Genomic DNA, 22,608 nt, shown 5'->3' on the forward strand with positions numbered 1-22,608 from the left:
CCCCATCACTGCCCTTCTCCGAATCAACCAATCACAGTCAAGGGGCCTGGCCAGAGGCGAGGAGCCTTGTGACGTCACAGCCCCACAACACCAGCGAGAGCCTCTGAGTAGGGTTGGGTTCTGCTTATAGCTCTCAGGTAATCTCCTGGATCTCTCAGTTCTGTGCCTTGAGATTACCTATCGGGACATCTCTAGGATTTTTATTAGTAATTTTAAGATTCAAGAGTTTCATTGACTCGGAGCTCAAATTGGTCTTGAACTACGTGCGGGTTCCCCCACCAGTCACCTCATTATACTTCATAGGAGAGGTGTGATGAAAAGTGTGTGGAGCAGGGGGACTGCGACGAGAGGAGTAGGATTGGAACAAGGAGAGGTTGGATTGGATTGCGACATTTCCGGTCTCGGTATTGTGAAGGGCTGAGACTTGGATTTATAAAACTACCTTTTCTCTGTCCCGAAGATAGTGTTTACGTCGCCTTAAAGCGTGTAGTGTGAGGGGGAGCTACCACCCTTTGTGTTAAAGCTAATGTTTTAATGGGTCGCTTTTCCCAACAAGGGTTGGGTCCTCGGCGCGGGGCGAAGTCGTAAAGTGTATCTGGGCGCCAGCACGCCTTCGTCGCAAATACGCCTGCGGCGGGCGTTTCTTCCATTCACTGTCGCAAAAGCAGCCCCAGTCTTCTAGATTCTCTTAGCCGCTGTCGTCCCGCTGTGCCGTAAAGCAAGTCTCCCCGACCCCGTCGTCCTTCGGTTCCCCTCGTGATAGACCTTGGTTCCTTAGCTCTGGATGCTTCAGTGCCGTAAAGCATATCAGGCCCCAGCCCCCGGCCGTATTCCCCCAGGGCGTCTATCCGCCGCGGTTGCCACGGTGCCGCCAAGCGCGGCTGTCGCGCGGCCGCGGTATCAGCGGCGATGGCGGCGGGGTCGGGTGGGAGTGGGGGCTCTGGGGCAGGCCCCGGGCCAGGGCCGGGGCCAGGCGGGGGAGGGGGCCCTGGCAGCAGCGGACCAGGACTGGGGTCCAGCGGGGGTCTCGGCAGTGGCGGGGAACTGCACCCGCGCACTGGGCGCTTGGTAAGCCTGTCGGCCTGTGGGCGCACAGCGCGGCGGCAGCAGCCGGGCCAAGAGTTTAACCACGGGCTGGTGCTGAGCCGAGAACCCTTGCGCGACGGACGCGTCTTCACTGTCCGCATCGACCGCAAGGTGCAAAGCTGGGGCCGCGGAAACGAGGTGTGGAGGGCGGTGGGAGTGGACGAAAGGGAGAAGAGGTAGAACTACCAGAAAGTCTGCATCTCCAACCAAGTCTCCAGGTACCGATGGCAAGCCCTAGAAGAGAAAGGAAAAGAGCGTGGAGCAGAGACATTCATTCTGAAGGAGAATGAGTTTCCTCAGGACCCAGAAGCAGGACAGGGATACAGGGCTCAGTTATTAGGATGGCTAGTGAACAGTTCTAGCACAATCACTTAGGGATGAAAGATAGACAGGTGCCCAAGATGTAATGGGCGAGTAGAGAAATAGTAAAAATCACAAACTGTTGACAAACAAACGACGCCCAAAGCCAGAAAGATAGATGGAGACATGGGAAAAAAGAAATTGTGTGTGACTTGCTTGACTCCAAAACGAATTTGGAAAGAGAAGAGAATGAATCTGGGTGTTAGAGGATCAGGGGTGGGAATGAGAGTAAGGTAGGAGAGCGATCTATATGAACCTAAGAAGCATGTGATTGGAGTGGTAGAGGAGACACACGGACTGGGGAATGAGAGGAAGTCAGGTTAAAACCAGGGCATTTAACCAGCTTGCAGTGGGTAAAGGGTGATGTGGTGAAACACTTGGCAGCAGAACAGCACACAGATGCTGAGAGCCGGTGGGTCTGGATAGTTATGGAGGCTATGTCCAAAAAGTTATTTGTGTGTCTATGTCAATGACCTCAGAGGTCAGGGTGAGAGGGGTGCAGTGCCCTGGAATGTGGCTTCTGGTGATGGGATTCCATCCTGACACTCTGTCCACCCCCCTCTCATAGGTCAACTCCTGGAGTGGCTCCATCGAAATCGGAGTGACAGCACTGGATCCTAGTGTGCTGGACTTCCCAAGCAGTGCCACTGGGCTGAAGGGAGGGTCCTGGGTAGTGTCAGGCTGCTCAGTGCTTCGGGACGGGCGCTCTGTGTTGGAGGAATATGGCCAGGACCTGGACCAGCTTGTGGAAGGGGACCGTGTGGGTGTGGAACGCACAGCCACTGGGGAGCTCCGGCTCTGGGTGAATGGGCGGGATTGTGGTGTGGCAGCCACAGGCCTGCCTGCTCGAGTCTGGGCTGTCGTGGACCTTTATGGCAAGTGCACCCAGATCACTGTGCTGCCCCCTGAGCCAGGCTTCAGCCCTTCTACTCCTATCTCCACACCTCCCCTTGAGCCCTTGGCCCCTCCAGAAGATTCTGCCCTGTCGGAACAGGGGACTTCTGTGGATGAAGGTGAGAACACAGCTTCGGGGAAGCATGAGGTTTGACTGAAGAAATGGGGCAAAAGCAGCCACAAGTCAGCTGGGGGAGGGGAGGGGACGTTGAGCCCAGAGCCTACTGCAGGCAAATATAGAGGGTTAGAAGAGATGGTCTCCTGACTGGGCCCTGAAACATGGGCTGAACCCTTATTCCCCTCCCATCTACCTGGTCCCTAGCCTTCATGGTGTCCCCAGCGCAGGCCCGGCCGGAGACGTTTCCTAACAGCCTTGATTCGCATAATGGTGAGGGCTTCGGGGAAGCCCAGGGAAGGGGATGGGTAGTGAGGTGGACAAGGGTGGGATTTAAGAGGCCGGTAGGGAGAAGATGGTTCCAAGCTAGTTTGGGGGACAGAGCTTCATCTTGACTTCTTCTTCTTGCTGCTGTAGACTTTGCCAGCATGGAACTGTCTGAGGTGGTGAGCAACGCCATCCTGTCTGCCTACAATGGGGGCCTTCTTAATGTGAGCCTGAGCTCCCCACCAGCTGCAGACGGACTGGCATCCAGTGGGTCAGCCACCTCTCCCATCCTCACTTCCAATGATGCCCTGCTCTTTCATGAGAAGTGTGGAACCCTCATCAAACTCAGCAACAATAATAAGACGGCTGAGCGTCGGAGGCCCCTGGATGAATTCAACAATGGAGTTGTCATGACCAACCGTCCACTTCGGGATAATGAAATGTTTGAGGTATATAAAGTCCTGGAGTCTGGCCGAGCTTCCTGCCAAAGATTTGGAGCTAAATGTTGGGGATGATCCTTGATGGCAAAATGACTGACTGGTGAAGAACTAAGGGTTTGAGCATCCGTCTTCTGTTGTTATATTTCCTGGTCCTGTCTGCTCTCACCCAACCCCAGATCCGTATTGACAAGCTTGTAGACAAATGGTCTGGTTCCATCGAGATTGGTGTCACCACCCACAATCCCAACAGCTTGGAGTATCCAGCCACCATGACCAACCTGCAGTCAGGTACCGGCTATGTGGTAGGGTAGGGACAGAAGCTTTGAGTTGATAAGGTCGGGACGGCCTTTCCCTAACTGGGTACTCATCTTTACCAGGCACCATCATGATGAGTGGCTGTGGGATCCTGACCAACGGCAAGGGTACGCGCCGCGAGTACTGTGAGTTCAGTCTGGATGAGCTGCAGGTGAGTGTGGAGCATAGGAGCTTGGGCCAATCCAGGGAAGCCAGGGTGCCAGCAGTGCTCCTGTAAACAAGAACAAGTCTCTTTCTGCACGAGGCTTTTTTTTTTTTTTTTTTTTTTTTTTTTTTTTGTTCTTTTTTTTCGGAGCTGGGGACCGAACCCAGGGCCTTGCGCTTCCTAGGTAAGCGCTCTACCACTGAGCTAAATCCCCAGCCCCTGCACAAGGCTTCTGAGAAGGCAAGGTTGTCTAACAGGACCAAAGATATACTTGTTAGTAGTGCCTTTTTCCCATGGTGCTGGGTAGGGAACCTAGGGCCTTGAAAATGTTTGGCAAGTACCCCACCACTGAGTTTCATCTCTAGCATCAGTAGCACTAAGTAGATGGATAGAGGAAACAAAAGATTGTTTTCACAATTGTTTAATTTAATGCCTGCTTTACAATAGTTGGGCATTTGGGAAGTGTAGAATTGTGTCTGGAAAACAGGGACCAGCTCCTGCCTGAGAGTGGTGTATGAACTTCTTCAGGAGCTGGTCTCCTGTAGAATGGGGTGGTGGAAAGTACCAAGGACTGCTGGAACCTCAGCCTGAGGGTAGCTGGATTCCAGACCAGGGTCTTTCTTCTTTGGTTAGGAGGGTGACCATATTGGCCTCACGAGGAAGTCCAACTCTGCCCTGCACTTCTTCATTAATGGCATCGATCAGGGTAAGGTGACACACCAGAAGGACTGCTGGCCCAGGGCCATCAGGGGTCACACCTCACCCTGCTCTGTGATGCTTGCTCTTCTTTCCTTCTGCTGTGCTGCAGGTGTAGCTACTCCGTTGACACCACCAGTAGTCTATGGTGTGGTAGACTTGTATGGAATGGCTGTGAAAGTGACCATAGTCCATAATAATAACCACAGTGACCGTCTCCGCCGGAACAATGCCATCCTGAGGGCGCTGTCCCCCGAGGGTGCCCTTCGTCGTGCCGCCCCTGCAGCCTCGGCAGAGCCTGAACGCCTGCTCTTCCACCCTAACTGTGGCCAGAAGGCGGCCATCACCCACGAGGGACGCACCGCTTTGAGGCCCCAGTATGACCCATGGGATGGGGAGACGCCTGCAGGGGGGCCCTAATAGGGTGCAAGGGCACTGAGGTGGGAACATGGGAGGGTGTCTGGGATGGGAAGTCTTGGACAGAAAAGTGGAGGTTTTTGGTAGCAAGAAGTTTGGTTGATTGTCTTGGGGCAGTGAGTATCAGACAAATACTGCTGGTTTAAGCCTTAACACGCTCAGTGTGCTGAGAGCTGAGTCCCCACTTGCTGTGTCCTCAGTGCCACTGATGACTTCAATCATGGCGTGGTACTGAGCAGCAGAGCCCTCCGGGATGGAGAGGTGTTCCAGGTGCGCATTGACAAGATGGTGGACAAATGGGCTGGCTCCATTGAGATTGGCGTCACTACCCACAACCCTGCCTACCTCCAGTTGCCCTCTACCATGACCAATTTACGCTCTGGTGAGCTCCCAAGAAGGGTGGAGCTGACGGAGGGTCCCAGAGAAGAAGCTCCTCCAAGGTTATGGTTTGTTCCTCGTTTCTCATCATCTGCCACTTCTGTCCCTGCAGGGACCTGGATGATGACTGGGAATGGGGTAATGCACAATGGAACAACCATCCTAGATGAATATGGACACAATCTGGACCGCCTCAAGGTGAGAGAGTAGTCATACTGACTGGATATAGTATTGGGGGATTCAGTGAGGCTGGTAAATGCAGGACCGTCTCAGGCAGGAACTCTGCCTGACTCCTCACTCCAGCCCCACTTCTTCCAAGGCAGGGGACACAGTAGGTGTGGTACGGCGAGAGGATGGAACGCTCCACTTCTTTGTCAATGGAATGACTCAGGGCCCTGCTGCCTGGAATGTACCCCCGGGTGTCTATGCTGTCGTTGATCTCTACGGCCAAGCTGCCCAGGCTACTATTGTGGATGACGTGGGTGAGGGCCCAACAGGGCTGGGGTAAAGGATTAGGGTGGCTTTGGGAATCCTTAAAGACACCTAGACACTTAATGGGTGGGATCTACGATTGCAGAAGTCCCTCCAGTCTCTGAGCCACTCCCGGAAGGAAACAACCAGATGTCTCCTAGTTCTCCAGCCTCAGCAGTTGGGGGTTCCGACCTGCGCTTCCACCAGCTGCATGGCAGTAATGCAGTCATCACTAATGGTGGCCGCACTGCTCTCCGCCATAACTGCCGCAGCGAGTTCAATGATGCCATTGTCATTTCCAACCGGTCAGTCTCTAGACTTTCATGTCTCCACTGTCCCACTGCCTAGTTAATTAAGTAGGGCCTTAGTGACCCCCACTCTCCTTGACAGAGCCCTGCGGGATGGAGAACTGTTTGAGATTGTCATTCAGAAGATGGTAGACCGCTGGTCAGGTTCCATCGAAGCTGGTGAGGGCCATCTGTGCAGAGGTGGTAGGGTACCAGATGCCCATGTCCTGGGGATCATTTCTCACCTTCTGCTTTCTCCCAGGAGTGACTGCTATTCGTCCTGAAGACCTAGAGTTTCCCAACACCATGACAGACATTGACTATGATACGTGGATGCTGAGGTTAGGTGACCACCCCTGAGTCTAGTTTGGCAGGGATGGGTGGAGCCGGGCGTATTAGACAACTAAGCCTGCTTTGTGCCTGTGGTGGCCATAGGCACTGAAAGACTCTGGGAGCTAATAGCCTTTCTCCTCAGTTCTGGCAACTCCCACCCAAGTAACCCACAGAGCAGTTCCTGCTTTTCCCTGTGGGAATTCCAAGGACAAAGGAGACAGGACTGGGCCTCAGACCGGGATCAAGTCTCTATGCCTGCTGCACACAGCATTGGATAGTTTTGACAGGCAGAGACTGATTAGGGCCAATTAGTGATGAAGCATGGAGGCTAAATCCCTCCTCCTGTCTTCTCAGTGGTACAGCTATCATGCAAGATGGCAACACGATGCGCAACAACTATGGGTGTGATCTGGACGCACTGGGCACAGGTGCACGCATCGGCATGATGCGAACTGCCAAGGGTGATCTGCACTATTTCATTAATGGACAGGACCAAGGCGCTGCCTGCTCAGGCTTGCCTCCGGGTAAAGGTGACTACTCTGGCTTCCAGCCTGCCCCCTCTTTGCTCAGATGGATCAGAATCTCAGGCTTCTGATGCCTTCTTTCCTACACAGAGGTGTATGCAGTAGTGGATCTCTATGGCCAGTGTGTCCAAGTGTCTATTACCAATGCTACCGGCCCCATGGACAACAGCCTGGCAACCAGCAACACTGCCACTGAGAAATCATTTCCCTTGCATTCCCCAGGTACCTACTTAAGGCGAGAAAAGGCCGGGTGGCAAGTGTTCAGAATGCATATTTGAACAGGGCGGGTACTTATATCTGAGACACAGAGTCACGTAATTTTCCTGACTCTCAGAGTTTAAGATACCATGCACTGGGCATCTCGGGTCTTACTATGGTGAAAGGTGTCCAGTCTTGATGAGTAATGGCAGATGTGGCTTAGGGTTTATCTAGAAGCTTTACCAGCAGCCCATCTGAAGGTAGCTACCTTAACCCTGCTCCTTCTCCAAACATCTATCCACAGTGGCGGGTGTAGCACACCGATTCCATAGCACTTGTGGCAAGAATGTCACTCTGGAGGAGGATGGCACACGGGCAGTCCGTGTGGCTGGCTATGCGCATGGCCTCGTTTTCAGCACCAAGGAGCTCAAGGCGGAAGAAGTTTTTGAGGTGGGCTGTGGGAAAGTGAAGGGGGTTTACCAGCTCATCAGACAGGGCCACTCAATGTTTCCTTTCTCACAGGTGAAGGTGGAAGAGCTAGACGAGAAGTGGGCAGGCTCCCTCCGGCTGGGGCTGACCACACTAGCACCCGAGGACATGGGGCCTGGAGCAGGCAGTGGGCCAGGGCTGCCTCCTTCCTTGCCTGAACTCCGGACAAAGACCACTTGGATGGTGTCCAGCTGTGAAGTGAGACGTGATGGGCACCTCCAAAGGATGAACTATGGTCGGAACCTCGAGAGACTTGGGGTGAAGCACCTGGCCCTGGAGTAGGCAGTGGGGGCTGGGAGTGAGAGTAGAGATAGCTCGCTGAGCCTCTGTCTTTGTTGAACCTGGGATCTAGGTGGGAAGCCGTGTGGGCATTCGTCGGTGTGCAGATGATACTATGCACATCTTGGTAGATGGAGAAGATATGGGGCCTGCAGCCACCGGCATTGCCAAGGTGGGTCTAAGAGCTTCCTTGGGTTTGGGGAGGGACTAGTGAGGTGGAGTTCTTGTGCTGATTTCTGACTTACTTTCTTGGTCTCTGTTCCCAGAATGTCTGGGCTGTGTTGGATCTCTATGGGCCAGTACGCAGTGTGGCTATTGTCAGCTCCACAAGACTGGAGGAACCAGAAGGCACCCAGCCACCTTCTCCTAGCTCAGATACTGGCAGTGAGGGCGAGGAAGATGAGGAGGGCGAGGAACATGGGCTGAGAGTAAGATGCTGCAACAGGGCCTTTTGGGTTGCTAGGCTACCAGTTACTAGAGTAGTGGGATCTATCTCCACTAGTCTAGCAGGGTTCAGAGTTGAACTCTATGTGCACTCAAGTGTGGTGGGTAAAATCTGCTATTGATATCCTGTGCAGCTCAGTGTGTATTTCCACACCAGGGCCAGAATCAAGTGGGTGTTATGCCCACAGCCCTTGAATTCCTGGAGAACCATGGGAAGAATATCCTCTTATCCAACGGGAACCGTACAGCCACTCGGGTGGCCAGCTACAACCAGGGCATCGTTGTCATCAGCCAGCCCCTGGTACCCCATATGCTTGTTCAGGTACCCGTATGCCTTTCTTCCTGCCTAGCTCTCCTATTACTACTCCAGGGTGAGAGGCTCTTTCTGCTGCAAATGTAAAGATAGGTAAGAAGTGAGCCAGCTGAGAGAGAGAGAGAGAGAGAGAGAGAGAGAGAGAGAGAGAGAGAGAGAGAGTGTGTGTGTGTGTGTGTGTGTGTGTGTGTGTGTGTGTGTGTGTGTGTGTGTGTTGTGGCAGTGCACGCCTTTAATCCCAGCACTTCGAAGCAGAGGCACGCAGATAACTGTGAGTTTGAGGCCAGCATGGTCTACATAGTGAGTTCCAGGACAGCCAGGGCTATGCAGAGAAATGCCTCAAAAAGCAAAACAAAACAAAAGAACAAAAACAGTTGAGAAAAGTCTTTAGGAATAGATCAGGGTTCAAAAAGAAAGAATGTTTGTTGGGGATGTGGCTCAGTGTAGAACACTTGTTTGACATATACAAGGACCTGGATTCTCTTCCCCGCAGCAAGAGAAACAGGGAAGGACATACCTGAGTTGGTAGTTTCTGCTCTCTACAAACATCCAGAAGGGGTAGTGTGTCAGACAGGTCACACTCTGGTACAGAGACTGACTTGGGTGGGTAGTGGGTGGCCTCTGTCTGTAAGCTGTGCATATGGAATAGCTCCTTCTCATGCAGGTGCGGATAGATTTCCTGAACCGACAGTGGACATCCTCTCTTGTTCTGGGAGTCATCACCTGCCCACCTGAGAGGCTTAACTTCCCTGCCTCTGCTTGTGCCCTTAAACGGGCAGCCTGGCTCCTGCGGGGCCGTGGCGTCTTCCACAATGGTCTGAAGGTGAGGAGGGAGCCAGGAAGAATGAAGTGACCCAAGCCTCTGAATGGAGAGGAGCTGGCTAAAAAGGGAGACATGCATGTCATTACCTGGACAACCTTTGGCCTGTGTTTCCTCCTGTACTCCTGCCATTGAGAATGTTAAAGTTGGAAGTAAAAAGGGGGACTCTAGGTAAATGAATTGGGAGTAGAGCCTAGGCAGTAGGCAAAGATATAGGCAAAGCTTAGGGACTGGCAGCTAGAAAGAGTAAAAGGGCAAGATGGCTGCTGGTGTGGTGGTGACAAGGGACTGATGTCTGAGGACAGTAGGTCTTTCCTCTCAGATCTGTGAGAAGTTTGGGCCAAATCTTGACACCTGCCCTGAAGGCACCATCCTGGGACTGAGGCTAGACTCCTCTGGAGGGCTCCATCTCCACATCAACGGGGTGGACCAAGGGGTAGCTGTACCAGATGTGCCCCAGCCATGCCATGCACTTGTGGACCTCTATGGACAGTGTGAGCAGGTTAGTGGCAACAGAGAAGAGGAAAAGGGAGTCCTGGGAGCCTAGAAAGCTTCTGGTACACAAAGGGATCCAGGGACCTGTCAATCAGCAGCTGACTACTTTGCTCTGCAGGTGACAATTGTGAGCCCTGACCCAGGGACTGCCAGTGGGAAGACTGCTGGAACCCAAGGGGACATGGAAAAAGCTGATATGGTAGACGGTGCGCTAGCCCAAAGGGATGGTATCCTGCCCTTGTCTGTTCACCCATACCCTATCCAGTACTTCCAGCCCAGTTCCTATGACTTCCTTCCCTACTCTTCTAGGTATCAAGGAGAGTGTGTGCTGGGGTCCACCGCCTGCTGCTAGCCCTTTAAAGAGCTGCGAGTACCATGCCCTTTGCTCCCGCTTCCAAGAACTGCTGTTGCTTCCTGGTGAGTCCTAATCCTCCAGAGCCTGCCTTGTTCTCATGGCTCTGGACCCTGGTTGAGACCCAGGACCAGAGCACCAAGCTTGTCAATCATTGTCCCACAGAAGATTATTTCATGCCTCCACCAAAGCGTAGCTTATGCTACTGTGAGTCTTGCCGGAAGTTGCGAGGAGATGAGGCCCACAGGCGCCGAGGAGAGCCTCCCCGAGAATATGCCCTGCCTTTTGGATGGTGCAGGTTCAATCTTAGGTACATATGGGCCACAGACATGTATTTTCTTCTGTGCTATTTTCCTTGAGAAAGGAAGAGTCCCAAGAGGGAAAAGAGGATGGCACCCACTTTGTGGGATGATCTTGAGGAGCCAGTGACCTTTGACTTATCTGTCTTACCTGTCCTTTTAGGGTGAATCCCCATCTGGAAGCTGGCACACTTACTAAGAAGTGGCACATGGCCTATCATGGAAGCAGCGTAGCAGTTGTACGGAGAGTGCTGGACCGAGGGGAATTGGGAGCAGGTATCATGGAGTGGGCTGGGTTTAGGGATCCTAGGAGGAATCACGGGGCTGCCCTCACCCAGGTCTCTTCACAGGAACTACCTCCATCCTGAGCTGCCGACCCTTGAAGGGAGAGCCTGGGGTGGGCTTTGAGGAGCCTGGTGAGAACTGTGCACCTCCCCGGGAGGAGCAGCCCCCTGCAGTGCTGCTCTCCCCCTCCCTTCAGTACGCTGGGGCAGAGACCCTGGCCTCCAAAGTGCAGTGAGTACATGTGGGAGAGCTCTACGGGCTCAGGGTACTTAGGATTCTCACCACACCCTTTTCCCACCCTAGCTTGTTACCTGTCAAGTTAGCCTTGGAACCCAGAGATTCTAGTGCTGGGATTAAAGGCAGGTACCTGGGAATCAGATTCCATTACAGTTGGCTGTGAGCCACATGTGGTGCTGGGAATTGAACTCAGGCCCTCTTGAAGAACAGTCAGTGCTCTTAACCACTGAGCCATCTCTCTAGCTCCCTTTGTTTTTTTCTTAAAACAGGATGTCAAGTAATCCAAGCTGGCCTCAAACTCATGTTTGGTTTGTATCGAAGCTGGCTTTGAACACTTGACTCCTGTTTCCACGTCTGTGCTGAGTGTGGGATTAGATGAGTGTGCTGTATGCCTTCTTTCCTGAATGTCTATGGATACCAAGTCTTTCAGAGTGTCCTACACCAGTTGCTGGGTTTTACCCCATGCACTGCATAAACTGTTCTTGGATATTGTAACAAATTTCTAGAGTCCTAACACTAGGAGGCAGGGCCAGTGGATCAGAAGTTTAAGGTCATCCTCTCCTTATATAGGGAGATTGATTCCAGGGAGTATAGAGACCCTGTACTGTCTCACAAAAGTGGTGAAGTAGACAAGAAGTGCACTTGGAGTGTTTGGGACAGGCCTGAAATAGAGTGTCAGGGTAAATAAATGCATGAAGAGGGCTATGGAGGGGTTAACTGAGGACTTGGGAGGAGAGTACTACACACAAAATAGTTGTTGTTAAGCCATTCACAGTGAGAGTATTTCCCAGAAAACAGCAAGGCCTGGGTGGAGGGAGCAGAATTAGTAGTCATCGGCCCTTAGAAGCCTCCTCTTGTTTCTGCTTGTCTAACAGATTCCGGGACCCAAAATCCCAGCGGACACACCAGGCTCAGGTGGCCTTTCAGGTGTGTGTGCGCCCTGGCTCCTATACTCCTGGCCCTCCCTCTGCGGCCCTCAGAGAACTTCCTGACCAGCACTTCAGCCCATCAGAACTTGAGTGGGTCACTAAGGAGAAGGGAGCCACACTCCTCTATGCCCTGCTGGTACGGGTGGAATAAGGGGTGAGATACCACTACTCCAAGCACAGCCGGGCCTCAAGCCCAGGACTCTTGAATGACGACTGCCTCCACCTCATTCCAGTGACTTATGGCATGTACAGGTGCTTTCCTGGCCGGAGGAGCACGTAGACAGGCTTTGATTTAGACCAGGTGTGAAGCACATCTCTACATTCAGGGCCCAGCACACTCCCTCTGCCGAGAGGGAGCTTGTAGGGAGCCCAGCTCCAGTCTCTGGGTCCCCCCTTCATGCACTGACTTGGGGAACATGACTCCCTATTATTACCCTCCCCCATATCACTTAATTTATTTCCGTTTTTGTTTCTGGTTACTGTGAATCCCAAAGGAGTCTCTGTGCCCACATGAAGCTGCTTTTTCCATGGCCACCGGGCGCCATGAGGCGGGAGTGGGTAAGGAAGGGGCGGCCCGAGGAAGCTGTGGGCCCTCTGTACAGTTGTTACTGACTCTGATTTCTAAGGAGCCAATAAATACTGTCTTCAGAGCATCTGCTTCTGCCTTTGTCTCCTGCGGCCTTGCGAGGTGGAGAGTTCCAGGGGCTTTATCTTCCCAGGCCTCTCTGTAAACCCACATGGAATTTGGACATCCCGGCACCCGTCTCTAAGCACTTCCGCCTTTCCTTTCGTCCAATCCGCTGAGTCGTTTCCCGTCGTGACTCCGGAAGGATTTGTCCGACCGTCGGATATGACGTAGAGACCAAGGCGCGCCGGAGGCCACGGAGAAAGCGCCGAGAAGGCGGGTAGGGGGGTTGGCGCCAGGGCTACGAGGGAGGGGCGGGGGCGCGGAGTCTAAGACCCCCGCACGCGCGCCGGCGCTGAGGCTGAGACCCGGGAGGGACGCTGGTGCCCGGGACACGTGATCGAAGTGGCGAGCGGGCGGCCGACGGGCTTCCGCCTTGGCGGGTCGCAGTACCTCTGAGCTCCCACTTCCCTGCAGGCCCCGCCTGAGGTCTGGCAATCAGTGACAGAGTCGGGTGCCCACTGCCCAAGCGTCACCAACAGCATCATGCCCGCACTTCTGGAGCGCCCCAAGCTTTCCAACGCCATGGCCAGGGCTCTGCACCGGCACATCATGATGGAGCGGGAGCGCAAACGGCAGGGTGAGCCTGGGCCAGAGCGGGAGGACAGACACTCGGCCCAGGGTGGCTCTGCTATCTACGAACTTGCCCCCATCCACGGGCCCAGCTGTGCGCCTGCTGGCGAGGCTAAGAGGGAGGCAGCGCGCCTTCGGGGTGTGAGTGAAGAGGCCCAGTCTAAGTTCCAGAACCCTGGGCTGGGAAGGACCTTGGAGAGCACCTAATGAAGCCAAGTTCTCCCTGTGGCTGTGATGGAATAACTGGTTTTTGCTGGTCTTCAGTCTAACGCTCAGCTTATATTTACACCGCCTTGCCACTTCCCCGTTCTGATTCTTCAGAGGAGGAAGAGGTGGACAAGATGATGGAACAGAAGATGAAAGAAGAACAGGAGAGAAGAAAGAAAAAGGAAATGGAAGAGAGAATGTCACTAGAAGAGACCAAGGAACAAGTAAGTCGCCTCTCATCACTTCTATTTCTAGCTTCTTTCTTTTCCCTACTTTATCTGCTTATCCCTCTTCTAGATTCTGAAACTGCAGCAGAAGCTTTCAGCTCTACAGGAAGAGAAACACCAGCTTTTCTTGCAGCTCAAGAAAGTTTTGCATGAGGAAGAAAAACGGAGGCGAAAGGAACAGAGGTGTGAAGAGATGGCTAAAATAAAATTGTGCAATAGCACACAGGTGACAAGAGTCTAATAGCAGGAGGGACACTTAACTGACCTGTCTTCCTTTCACTCCAGTGACTTAACCACTCTGACATCAGCTGCATACCAGCAGAGCCTGACGGTTCATACAGGAACTCACCTCCTCAGCATGCAGGGTGAGGACTAAATAAACTGCCTAACAGAGGGGGCTCTCCTGGAGGTCGCAGCCTTATTTTGGCATCTTGAAACCTCTCCCTTTCTAGGGAGTCCTGGAGGACACAACCGCCCAGGTACTCTGATGGCAGCTGACAGAGCCAAGCAGATGTTTGGACCACAAGTGCTTACGGTGAGGGAGTCTTAGAATTTTTAACCCCTTCTCTTCAGGCTGGCTTTTAAGTCACTAGTCAAGAATTGTCTTGAAATCTGACCCTACCTCCATGTCTCCTCCTGTGTATTGGAATCACTGTTCATCTGTCACTAAGCCCATCTTACTTTCTCCCATTCTTCTGACATCCCAATCATTAAACCAAGCAGTACACAGGAGCTGAGCAGAAAGGCATGTACTTATTGTGTGAGTTCCTCATTTCCCCTTAGACCCGGCACTACGTGGGATCAGCAGCTGCTTTTGCAGGAACCCCAGAACATGGACAATTCCAAGGCAGTCCAGGGGGCGCTTATGGGACTGCCCAGCCCCCACCTCATTATGGGCCAACACAACCAGCCTATAGTCCTAGCCAGCAGCTGAGAGGTGAGTGTTGGTTCTCCTCAGACCAGAGGAACAGCTAGAACACAAAAATCTAATAATGGGTATCTCCTACCTTTCTTAGCTCCGTCAGCATTTCCTGCGGTGCAGTACCTATCTCAGCCACAGCCACAACCCTATGCAGTGCATGGCCACTTTCAGCCCACTCAGACAGGTGATAACCCCCTGGGCAGGAGCCCTAGCCTCATTGCAACTGCCATCTGCTCACTTCTAACTCTTCTCCCCTCAGGGTTCCTCCAGCCCGGTAGTGCCCTCTCTTTGCAAAAACAGATGGAGCATGCCAACCAGCAGACTAGCTTCTCTGACTCAGTGAGTATGAAGCCTTGGGAGGTCAAGACGCTAAGATGAGGGGGGCCCAGTATGCCTAAGGTCAGCTTCTTCCCACAGTCTTCTCTGCGGCCCATGCATCCCCAAGCTCTGCATCCAGCCCCTGGACTCCTGGCTTCCCCTCAGCTCCCTGTACAGATACAAGCAGCCGGGAAGGTAAGGCTGGTGATCAATCCTACATGTGAGACTGTAAACTCAAGTACTGTCTGTACTGAGTGTTGAGTCAGAGAAATACCCACCCACTGACAAAACTCTTATTACCCAGTCAGGCTTTGCCACCACCAGCCAACCGGGCCCTCGACTCCCTTTCATCCAACACAGCCAGAACCCACGATTCTATCACAAGTAACCACCAGATAACTCCAACCCACCCTCCATCCCTCAGGGTGGGTTCTTATGTGTCCCAAACGAATAAAATGTACAAAATCTACCTACCATCATGCCAGAGTACTGTTTATTTGCTTCCTAAACCACAAAAGGCTGTCTCTTATAAAGCATCTTTCAGTCAACAAAAACAACTGAGTTGGGGGCTTCATATTAAACTTGTAGTTTTATTCAGGTTTGATTTTTAACAAATGTGTCAGGGAGAAAGCCCACAGGAAAGGGTAAAGCCCATGGGGGCAAGGCCTTCCCAGATGCCTGAGGAGGGATCGTGTCCCCTCCCCCCCCTCTTCTTGTCACCCCTATAGAGGGGTTTGGGAAGAGACACAGGCAGGGAAGGGGGCTGGTCCCCAGTCTGTACAGTGGTGCTTGGGGGTGAAGGACTATGGAGAACAGGGGACCAGATGGGTTTGAGTGGGATAAAGGACACAAGACCATTTGCCAGAATCCACAGCTTTCTGATTCCAAATTGAATTAAAAAGAAAAAGGGAGAGGGGAACCTAAACCACAGGCAGTACCCACTCCCTTTCCCCCATCAGGGCTGCGAGAGAAGAGGCAGGTAGCTTCACCAAGGCCATGGCTCCCTCATGCCTGGCCAAGGGAGCTAGGTGAAGGGCAGGGTCTCCCCGACAGTTTGAAGGGGTGAGGAAAACCAAAATAAAACGTCAAATAAATTGGATAGGAGTCCAGCCAAGGGCCCAGCCAGAGCTGGGGGAGGGGCCTCTGTAGGCTCATGGATCACTGCTGCCACCACCGCCACCCTGGGCAAGAGAAAAAAAATCATGTTTAAAATAGGACTGTAACTTCAACAAAGTTGTGAGGGCGTGAGTGTGAGGACAGTAAAAGGCTGTTCACTCACCTGGAAGCCAGTTATTTTGCCATGGCCTTGATTGCAACAGCTGCCTCCTCTGTCATGGCGGACAGCACTGTGATCTGGAAAAGCAAAAGGACAGTCCAGAGATGCCCTTAACTCGGGGACTTTATGCTTAAGAACCAAAGAAAGGCAAGGAAGGGGCACCATACCAGGATCTCTTCTCCACAGTCATACTTCTGCTCAATCTCCTTGCCAAGGTCTCCCTCAGGCAGACGAAGGTCCTCTCGTACCTCCCCACTGTCCTGGAGCAGGGATAGGTACCCATCCTGGATGCCAATCAGCTGCGAGAACGAAAAAAAAAAAGGAAGGAAAAGGTAGGTTAAGTTTAGAGGTTGGATGGACCTACTACAGTGACAGCAGCTTCCTTCCCTACACATCCTTTCCCACAAGGTGCAGGCCAACACACCCTACCCTTCATAAGCCACTAACCATCTTCATCCTAAAAACACACCTGGAAATCATTCCTTTTGATGTTGGGGACATCCATGTTATGAGTCGACGGGCAGATATCTTCATATTTCTTCCCAGTAAAAATATCAATACCAACCAGATGGACCTGTGTACATACATCATAAAGAGATACCCAGCAATCAATCTTTGAAGCATGAGACAAATGTTTGGGTCACTGCCTGAGAATCTAGAATGCCACGTTACGGTAAAGACTATTAAGGATTAGAAATGAACCAAGTGAAAACGGCATAACTAAAGCCTTAAAAGTCCTGACCCTGGAGACCAATACCTGAGGGTTAACAACTGAAGGAAAGGTCAGTCTTAGGGAACTCAATTTACATGGAAATTACCAAAAGTCAACTGGTAAGGACTGAGAATATTGCTCAGTTGATACCAATGCTGGTCCAGCATGCACAGGGCACTGGGTCTGATGCCTACCAACACATAAACCAATCATGACACATGCCTGTAATCCCAGCACTGGAAAGGCAGAGGTGGAAGGAAGTTTGATTCTGAGGGTATCCTGGAGTACACAAGGGGAGGTATCTAGGGAAAAGTTTCTTAGATGTTTATATAATGGGCTAAGTAAGACAAATGGAAGAGGCTGAAAAAATGAAGCAAAGGAATGTTAAGAGAGATCTGAAGACAATGACCCAGGAGAAGAGCATTATAAACTGTGCAGGAGAGCAAGCCTTATGATAGCCTAGTTGTATTTAATGCCAAGTCAACAAAGGATAGGGAATAAACCACTAGTCAGGTTTAACTTCTACGACAGGAAGTCTAAGTGAAGAGAATGCCAAGTCTTAAATAAGCCAAAGAAAGGAGGAGTTGGTGGGCAATCAGCAGCAGGTAGAGGACATGATACATCACAATCCCAAATGGAAGACAGAACTTAGAGAAGCAGCAGCAGTGCTTTGAGAATTCAGACTAGAGCAACCCCAGAATGCTGCCTTGGGGATCTTGACTGGAGAAACTCTGGACAAGGAGCCCAAGGAATAAAAAGGTCAAGAAGAAACTGAATATACAAACCCAAAGGAATCTAGCACAAAGAGGGAGTAAAGAAAGAATGACAGGTGTCCTACGGAAGAAATTGGGAACACTTAATTTTGAATGGGAGCAAAAAGCTGTCTGCTGAACAAAAATGGACTACAACAGCAAAGGGGCCGAGACTAAACCAACAGCTCACTGCCCAAAGCCCCATGGGGTGGGAACTGCAGGAAGCGATTCCAACCTTGGCATGGCCATGCTTGCCAGTCTTCGAAGTAGACATCTCGACGATCTTACATGGCCGGCCCTTGAGCACCACAAAACCATTCTTACGTAATGCTGAGCACTGCATTGGGAAGGTGGCTGAGGCCCCTGCATCTCCTGTCTCGAAGTCCAAATCATCTGCCATTTTAAGAGGCTTCGATTCCAACTAAAGCCAAGAAGAGAACTAGGGTCAGTAATGATGGAGGTTAACAAGATCGCTAATCTATCCCAGTCCTCCCTAAATATAACACTGTTCCACGTCCCCCTTTATTCCATTACCCACCTAAATAAAGTTGGATTTCCTGCTTTGAAACTAGAGTCAAACACACTGAGGAAAGGGCTACTTCCCGGGAGTGGGTAGGACTCAGGTGTTACTAGCCACTGAAACCAACCACCCTCCTCTTCCCCACACACTGCCAGGACTATAATTAGGTGAGCAGCTATGAGCCAGCTGAAGGGCGGGGCTAATGAAGGGGTGGAGACGGAGGACAAGGCCCCACCCAGCTGTTACACCCCCCCCACCCTGTCCACACACAAGCCAGTCATTGGTACAGGAAACCACAAGGCCTCTTTGGGGGATTCCCGCCTCCAACATGCACTTGCAGATGCAGTCAAGGGAGAGAAAGTAGTTTCCTAAATGATCCCACTGCCAAACATTTCGATCTCAGTTCCCAAAGGGAACTCAGCCTTTTGTCGATGGCCCTCCCACTTTTCCCAGGATGCACCAGTTCTGTTGGCTTTTCAGGCCCAGCCTGTACAGTCAGTAGAAAGTGGGGGAGTGAGGGGTGGTGAATGACAATAAAATGAAAGCAAAAGATTGGTAGCAGTAATAGAAATCGTACTAGGCTGGTAGAGTTGAGGACTCAAACACAGTAACTCCCAAACAAAACACAACAGGGAAGGCACTGGCAAGGTGAAGATCGAAGATCACCGTAGGGGGAACTAGAAGCTCACTACTTTCAGGCGCTGTCGGCATAGGCCGAGAAAGAGTTGGGCTTCAATCCAATCGCCCTCAGCTTCCCCACTTTTCCCGGTTTCCCCAGCAAAGTAGTACCACTTACATCTGGCTGGACGTCTCACTTCACATGAAGGCTGAGGGATGAGCTCCAGAGGCCCATGAGGCTGGGGAGCACTAACATATGCCTGCAACGGGCCCTGCGGGATGATTGAGACCCAAGGGTAGGGTCTCTCCCGCACACCAATATCCAAGGCTCCGTAATAACCCAAAAAAGGCCAGACCTCCAGGCGCTGGGGGTTGCCGGCTCGCGCCCACCATGTGGTCGCCCGGGGCTTCCGGTGGCCCGGGCCAGGGGGGAGGGGTCCCCGTGCTGCCATGCGGCCCCGGTCCGTGTTCGGCCGCATGGCCTCGGACCCCGAGGGCAGCCTCCAATAAGGAACACTTCCGGTGCTACGGCCGCCCCTGCCCCAAAGCTGCGCCAGGCCAGGACCATGCCGTCTCCCCTCCCCCCGCCGGCCGCCAACCCCCTCCACATGCTCTCTCACCGAACAGCCCCCTCCCCCACCTCACGTGGCCGCACAGCGCCGGTCCTCAACAGTTCAGGAGCCTTTGCCCTGTCTGGGCCGATCTGGCCCCCGGCCCTCGCCCCGGCGTGGCCGCCTGGCGGCCTCTCCCGCGTGGCGGCCTCGCGGCTCGCCGTCCCCCGCCCTGCGTCGCTCCAACGTCACCCGGCCGGCCCCAACCGTCACCCCTCGCGCCAACCGGGCCCTGCGCCCGCCTCTCCACACCTCGCGCCGCTCCCTCACCGAACCCGTGCGGCGATAATCGCCGCTCCCTTCTGCCCCCCTCCCCGACCCCCGCGTAGTTCCGTCTCTCGTTCCTGGCCCAAAACGAGGTTACGCGCAGGCGCGCCCTGCCCGCTCTCACCTCGCGCGAACGCACTGACTCGACCTGGTCCGCTCGCCGCGAGCCCAACTGCTGCCTCCGAACCCGCTACTGTGCTGCTGCCGCCGCCGCCGCCGCCTCTAGCGCCGCCGCCGCTGCTGCACACGGGTCTTAGTACGCAGGCGCCGACTCCCCACTGACCAACCAAGCAGCCCTATGACAGCCGCGCAAGCGTGTTAGATAGATCCACCACCTTCCACCCCCGCACTGCGCAAGCGCGTGGACCCTCCCGATCTCCACCCTCTCTCCCACCTACCCATGCAATGACGCACACACGTGACCCCGCCCCTTTCCAGTCCAAAGCGCTTCCAATCAGTCGGCAATGCGCAGGCGTACCGGTTTTTTTTTTTTTTTTTTTTAATCCCTTCAACCTTCTCTTCCCTCCCCTTGATGGACAGTTCGAGCTACAGGGTAACCCTTGCAGCTGCGCAATACAGAACCCTGCACTCCACACCCTCCGAAGGAAACGCCTGGGTCTCAACGCATGCGTGTTAGGAATCCTAAACGCCCCTTCCACCTCAGACGTCGTCCCTACGCTGTATGTTGAAAAGACCACGCCACTGGGCATCTTGAGGCGTCTAGAACGCATGCGTCTGAGCAGGCGCCACACCTCGGCTTTAACTGGAATTGAACTACTCACAAACAGGTTTCAGAGAACCTTCCTACTTAGGTGTCCTGTTCTCTGAGTTGCTGTTCCAGCTCTGCACATGCTCAAGAGACTGCTTTCCTTGGGAAACTCTCTTCCCACGCTAGTGTGGTCGGATTACTACCATCTCGGCTTCGCTACTTTACGCAACTTGTGCTCTATAGTTTTCTTTCAATAGCCAGAGCTATCCGATACGAGCCACCATCTTGTATAAACCCTGGTTAGTATTGGTCCCTATGGTTCGCATAGCTTTTCCATTCTAAATCCTAAATAAAGAGGATTGCATAGCGTCCCTGATTATTTTCCCAAGTGGGCTTGAAGTTTCTAAAAGGAAATGTCTTATGTTTCTTCAAGAACCAAATTCCCTATGAAGAGAGTGGCTCTGGACCAGGAGGCACAGACTAGAGCCAGATCCTTAGGACGCTGAAGCAGGAAACTTGTTATAAAGCCATCGTATAAAGTTGGTTCTAAAGTTTATGATGCCGGGACTGGAGAGATGGCGCACCAGCACTGACTACTCTTCCAGAGGGCCTGAGTTCAATTCCCTGTAACCACGTGGTGACTCACAACCATCTGGAATGGGATCTGATGCCCTCTTCCGGTGTGTCTGAAACAGTTGCAGTGTACTCACATACATATAAACAAGTCTTTTTTTTTTTTTTTTAAAGACTTTTTAAAAAGAATTGGGCTGGAGAGATGGCTCAGGGGTTAAGAGCACTGGCTACTCTTCCAGAGGTGCTGAGTTCAATTCCCAGCAACCACAAGGTGGCTCACAACCATCCGTAATGGGGTCAGATGCCCTCTCGTGGTGTGCAAATCTATATGCAGATTAAGAGCACTCAAAAAAAAAAAAAAAAAAAAAAAGCCTGTAGTCTCTGAGTTTGGGAAACTGGAGCAGGAGATTTGAAAACAAAAAATAGTGCAATGTTAAATTACTTTGACTCGGGGGTTGGGGATTTAGCTCAGTGGTAGAGCGCTCGCTTGCCTAGTATGCGCAAGGCCCTGAGTTCGGTCCCCAGCTCCGAAAAAAAGAAAAAACAAACAAATAAATTACTTTGATATTCTCCTAAAGACATGAGGGTTTTTACTCCTTAGAAAAATGCTGGCGTGGTGGAGCACACCCTTAATTCTAGGAGAGCCAGGTAGGTCTCAGTTCAAGGCCAGCCTGGTCTGCAGAGTGAATTCATGACTCAAAAGCAAAACAAAAAAATCTGGTCTAGGAATCTAAACCTTTTTGTTGGTGGTGGTGTTTTTGTTGTTGTTGTTTTTCTATTCTTTTTTTTTTTTCGGAGCTGGGGATCGAACCCAGGGCCTTGCGCTTGCTAGGCAAGCGCTCTACCACTGAGCCAAATCCCCAACTTGTTGTTTTTCAAGACAGGGTTTCTCTGTGTATATCTGGCTGTCCTGGAACTCACTCTGTAGACCAGACTGACCTTGAGCTCACAAAGATCCACCTGCCTCTGTCTCCCAAGTGTTGGAATTTAAGGTATGCACTGCCACCACCTGTAATTTTGAGAAATCACTTCAAATTACTGTATTTTAATTTCCTTACTACCAAATAAAGATATAAAATGATACTTTAATTTCCAACTCACTGGAATGCTTGCAAACACTATTTCGAATTATTAAGTTTTGTAGCACAGTAGGACTATTCACCTAGATTCTTCAGTCAATTTCCCCAAACTTCCTGTCTTTTTCTGTGGAATACCAGCACTGAGCTGAGATCTTCAGATCAGTGGTTCAAGGCTACCTACATTGGCCTACATACTCCAATCCTAGCCAGCCTGCCACCCTCCCTTAATCCCACCATCTAAAATGTGGAGGCAGAGGAAGGAGAATCAGAAGTTTAAGGTCATTCTCTGAGTGTGGTAATATATGTCTGTAATCCTCTGAGTGTGGTAATATATGTCTGTAATCCTATCTCCTGGCTAAACAGGAAGATTGCCAACCTGTGCTACATAGTAAACTATTTTAAAATCCTTTCCCAGTACTGAAAAAGAAATGAACTACTGGACACTCGTTACAACTGTGAAAGCCAAATGGTTCAAAGCTTGGGGCTAAAGCTATTACTACAGAGGCAGTAACTAAATATCACAAACTCTGTCCACAGAAACAAAGTATATTAGTGGTTGCCTAGTACAAAGGATTTAGGGAGTGGACTGTTAATGACCACAAGGGAGGGGGAGAAGTGGGATAAATCTTTTGGCGGCAGATTATAAAAAACAATTCTAAAATTAACAGTAGCAGGCTTCTTCAGATACTAA

General features: G+C 52.0%; 3 protein-coding genes across 15 annotated transcripts; 2 read left to right on the forward strand and 1 right to left on the reverse strand.

Moving 5' to 3' along the window:
• Positions 1-20: 20 nt before the first annotated feature.
• Positions 21-12,521, forward strand: Neurl4 (neuralized E3 ubiquitin protein ligase 4). Of its 7 annotated transcripts, none has more exons than XM_063269034.1 (29): positions 21-137; positions 2,015-2,459; positions 2,663-2,728; positions 2,873-3,171; positions 3,339-3,450; positions 3,540-3,628; positions 4,256-4,328; positions 4,431-4,695; positions 4,936-5,117; positions 5,226-5,311; positions 5,433-5,595; positions 5,691-5,889; positions 5,975-6,051; positions 6,134-6,212; positions 6,559-6,734; positions 6,819-6,950; positions 7,231-7,376; positions 7,449-7,673; positions 7,768-7,866; positions 7,961-8,122; positions 8,296-8,460; positions 9,116-9,274; positions 9,594-9,773; positions 9,885-9,972; positions 10,076-10,183; positions 10,284-10,428; positions 10,581-10,693; positions 10,768-10,933; positions 11,815-12,521. In XM_063269034.1, exons 3-29 carry the CDS (start codon positions 2,668-2,670, stop codon positions 12,017-12,019), a joined length of 3,954 nt encoding a protein of 1,317 aa, XP_063125104.1. In that variant the 5' UTR covers positions 21-137; positions 2,015-2,459; positions 2,663-2,667; the 3' UTR covers positions 12,020-12,521. The 7 variants fall into 7 exon arrangements, 6 of the variants coding, with proteins under 6 accessions (XP_063125104.1, XP_038941914.1, XP_038941915.1 ...); NM_001414351.1 differs by lacking the exon at positions 21-137 and adding an exon at positions 874-1,197; NM_001107013.2 differs by lacking the exon at positions 21-137 and adding an exon at positions 874-1,197 and having other exon boundaries at positions 6,559-6,728.
• A 71-nt stretch (positions 12,522-12,592) lies between these two features.
• Positions 12,593-15,656, forward strand: Gps2 (G protein pathway suppressor 2). Of its 4 annotated transcripts, none has more exons than XM_006246785.4 (11): positions 12,593-12,773; positions 12,971-13,133; positions 13,448-13,557; positions 13,631-13,743; positions 13,846-13,925; positions 14,013-14,095; positions 14,344-14,497; positions 14,577-14,666; positions 14,742-14,821; positions 14,900-14,995; positions 15,105-15,279. In XM_006246785.4, exons 2-11 carry the CDS (start codon positions 13,040-13,042, stop codon positions 15,186-15,188), a joined length of 984 nt encoding a protein of 327 aa, XP_006246847.1. In that variant the 5' UTR covers positions 12,593-12,773; positions 12,971-13,039; the 3' UTR covers positions 15,189-15,279. The 4 variants fall into 4 exon arrangements, with proteins under 4 accessions (XP_006246847.1, XP_038942524.1, XP_006246845.1 ...); XM_039086596.2 differs by having other exon boundaries at positions 12,632-12,769; positions 15,109-15,656; XM_006246783.5 differs by having other exon boundaries at positions 12,634-12,773; positions 15,109-15,656.
• On the reverse strand, positions 15,371-19,822 carry Eif5a (eukaryotic translation initiation factor 5A). 4 transcript variants are annotated; one of them, XM_006246637.5, is made up of 7 exons: positions 19,681-19,822; positions 18,857-18,950; positions 17,776-17,961; positions 16,546-16,650; positions 16,244-16,375; positions 16,080-16,153; positions 15,371-15,981 (listed from the first exon to the last, which is right to left on the reverse strand). In XM_006246637.5, the coding sequence occupies exons 3-6, from the start codon at positions 17,938-17,940 to the stop codon at positions 16,091-16,093; spliced, it is 465 nt and encodes a 154-aa protein (XP_006246699.1). In that variant the 5' UTR covers positions 17,941-17,961; positions 18,857-18,950; positions 19,681-19,822; the 3' UTR covers positions 15,371-15,981; positions 16,080-16,090. The 4 variants fall into 4 exon arrangements, with proteins under 4 accessions (XP_006246699.1, XP_038941389.1, NP_001028853.1 ...); XM_039085461.2 differs by lacking the exon at positions 19,681-19,822 and adding an exon at positions 19,319-19,442; NM_001033681.2 differs by lacking the exon at positions 18,857-18,950 and having other exon boundaries at positions 19,681-19,771.
• Positions 19,823-22,608: the final 2,786 nt, after the last annotated feature.

This window comes from Rattus norvegicus, chromosome 10 (genome assembly GCF_036323735.1).
Source record: "Rattus norvegicus strain BN/NHsdMcwi chromosome 10, GRCr8, whole genome shotgun sequence".
In the NCBI taxonomy this organism is placed as follows: Eukaryota; Metazoa; Chordata; class Mammalia; order Rodentia; family Muridae; genus Rattus; species Rattus norvegicus.